Source organism: Penaeus chinensis, chromosome 19 (assembly GCF_019202785.1).
Source record: "Penaeus chinensis breed Huanghai No. 1 chromosome 19, ASM1920278v2, whole genome shotgun sequence".
NCBI classification, from domain to species: domain Eukaryota; kingdom Metazoa; phylum Arthropoda; class Malacostraca; order Decapoda; family Penaeidae; genus Penaeus; species Penaeus chinensis.
The window spans coordinates 19,880,188-19,882,687 of record NC_061837.1 but is presented as its reverse complement, the minus strand read 5'-3'; the positions used below and the strand labels follow the sequence as shown (position 1 = coordinate 19,882,687).

The following is a 2,500-nucleotide window of genomic DNA, read 5'->3' as shown; positions in this document are numbered from 1 at the left end:
AAAGAGGGGCATTGTTGTTGTGTCCCCTGGACACAGTGTACTTATGGTAAGACGGATAATTAGTAAGGCTGGCGCCCGTCTCGTTAAAGTATTGTTTATCACAGGAAATACAAGGAACAGCATATGTGCCCACCTTGGAGGTAGAGGGAAGACTGGTGTTGACCAGGTTGCGCCGGAGAGTGTTCACCTGGCGAAAGATCAGCCTGCAGTTGAGAGGGTGAAGAGGACGTCGGAGAGAGTAGATCTCCTCAGTGTAGGGCAGGCTGGGGACGGGCAGGTGAGGAGTCTCTTTAGGAGAGGAGTCGTGGTAGAAGGTACGCCGTGCCCTGGATAACGCGACGTCGAGAACATGATGAGTGTAGCCCAGATCAGAGACTGAACGACGCAGGAAGTCGATCTCTCCAACCGGGTACTGGGGGTCACAGGTGCTGAGGGCGCAGAGGAACAGCGAGGTGGCAACACCTCTCTTTACATGAAGTGGATGGTATGAGAAGAAAAGCCTTCTCCCGTATTCTGGCCACCCTGAGCATAGTCCGCCTGATCCTCCGGCCTGATCTGACCTCCCTTCGCTTCCGTTCGTCTATCCTCACCTGCCCTGGGTTACCGCATTGCCTCTCCTCTCTCTCTCTTTTATACCCTCTCCTCTCCCTTTCCTCTTCAGACATGAGGATGGAATCCAGGTGGATTTCGAAACTGTAGTCTCACTTTCAATCAATCTTGTTTTTGCATTGTGGGGTTTTCTACCACACACACACACACCTATATTTTTTGTTATTTTCATCTACAGGTTCAAGAGAACGAAACAGAATCTCTGTTACTACAGGATCGAGAAATGCAATCTTCACCCATTGCAGAAGATATTAGAGATGATTATCTCTCGATGAAGTCTTCCTAATCTATTCTCATTACACCAATTATTAGGAGAGATTTTTATAAAAAAAAGTGTAAATCTATATCAGCGGTCCTGATAATTGTATGTAAGTCATTTGAATTCCTCAAATTCAATGCAACAGTGATTTTTAAAAATGTCTGAATTTAGCTTTGGTATATTTATCCAATAGTAGAGATTATTAAAAAATGGAGAAAATTAACCTGAAGTGACCTTTCTGTTAAAAGGTTACTTCAGGTTAATTTTTTCCGTTTTTATATAAATTATTCACTGATTGATATATTTTTGAATATGTGTGGTAAAAGAAATAAATAAAAATTGAAAAAAAAACGCGGCTTATAATTTCCTTGTGATGACACATAATAATATTACACTGTTTATAAAATACCTTGAGCGATATTAATGTTGCATTTTAGAAAAAAAATAAAAAAAAAAACGCTGACAAGTCTATACATTCTTTTTTCATTGCCTAATAGATATAGTAAGTTTTATTGTTGCCATTTTTTGTAATACATTAGCCGAAATGTCCAGAAAAAATCTAAACACCAGCAGTAAGGAATACATAATTTTTTGTATGACAGTTGGACCTTCATCAACAAAGTTTATATCATCAAATTTATTCCTATGTCATGAGAAGGAATCTATTTTTCATTACTGATACGAAATTGATACGAAAGTCCTGGTCGTAAGGGAGAGTAGGAAGTATACCAGGGATATAGTATCGATCAACTCTCACCTATCAGGGATGGTTCCAAACACTACATGAGTAGAATAATTCATTCACGTTGAAGCAGATTCAGTATAAGCTTTATTCAACCTACAAACAGTAATTCAAACTACTGAAGCTGCAACAAAACAAAAATTCCATAACAATGAAATCATAGAGAAAGATTAAATGATAAGAGTAACATAAAAACTTTAAATATTCAGTAATAGTAATTAGCATTGTACTACTCAAACATAAATTATGAATCCTATTGAATCTATTTAAAAGATTTGTTACACAAATCTATAATATCATGTTTTCTAGGAAAGGATTAAAACACATCGTGGCACGTTGCCCCTGAAAGATGGTTTTAATCATGGACTGTCGATTTCAATCAAATTCAGCCTCATGTCTCAACTCTGTCAGGCTATATAGAAGGGACACAATACATTCATGATATATCATATGCTTAAAGCATTTTATACAACGACAAAGTCAAACCATTAGGGAGACCAGCATTCATTCATACAATTCCATCAATACATCTACTTTCGTACTACAGCACAGATTTAAACTATACTAAATTTTCAGTTTTTTTTTTCAATAATACACTCACTAATATAATATATATTCATATAATATTCCTACCTGATATTTACACATCAAATTTTGTCTAAAACCTAAAATCTATATTGAAGGGCTGTTCACGCGGTTGGTCATCTCCAGATTGTAAACAACGCTTCCAGGTGACAAAATAAATTCCCAATGTGCAATGATCTCAAAATTTAAACAATGCATTATCAGTACTAAAATTGTATAAATTTTACTTTTCATTTCAATATCACAAAATTACATAGTTTAAAAAAATAATACTTACAGTATCACAACATAAATTCCAATGCTTT

General features: G+C 36.3%; 1 protein-coding gene across 8 annotated transcripts in view; it reads left to right on the top strand.

Annotated features, from left to right (window-relative positions):
* LOC125035065 (vascular endothelial growth factor receptor 1-like) overlaps positions 1 to 921 on the top strand; it is a 73,481-nt gene extending 72,560 nt beyond the window's left edge. For all 8 annotated transcript variants that reach the window (XM_047627173.1, XM_047627170.1, XM_047627171.1 and 5 more), the window contains one exon: positions 788 to 921. In XM_047627173.1, the coding sequence (XP_047483129.1) occupies positions 788 to 895 (108 nt within the window). In that variant the 3' untranslated portion in view covers positions 896 to 921. The remainder of the gene's footprint in view (positions 1 to 787) is intronic.
* Positions 922 to 2,500: the final 1,579 nt, after the last annotated feature.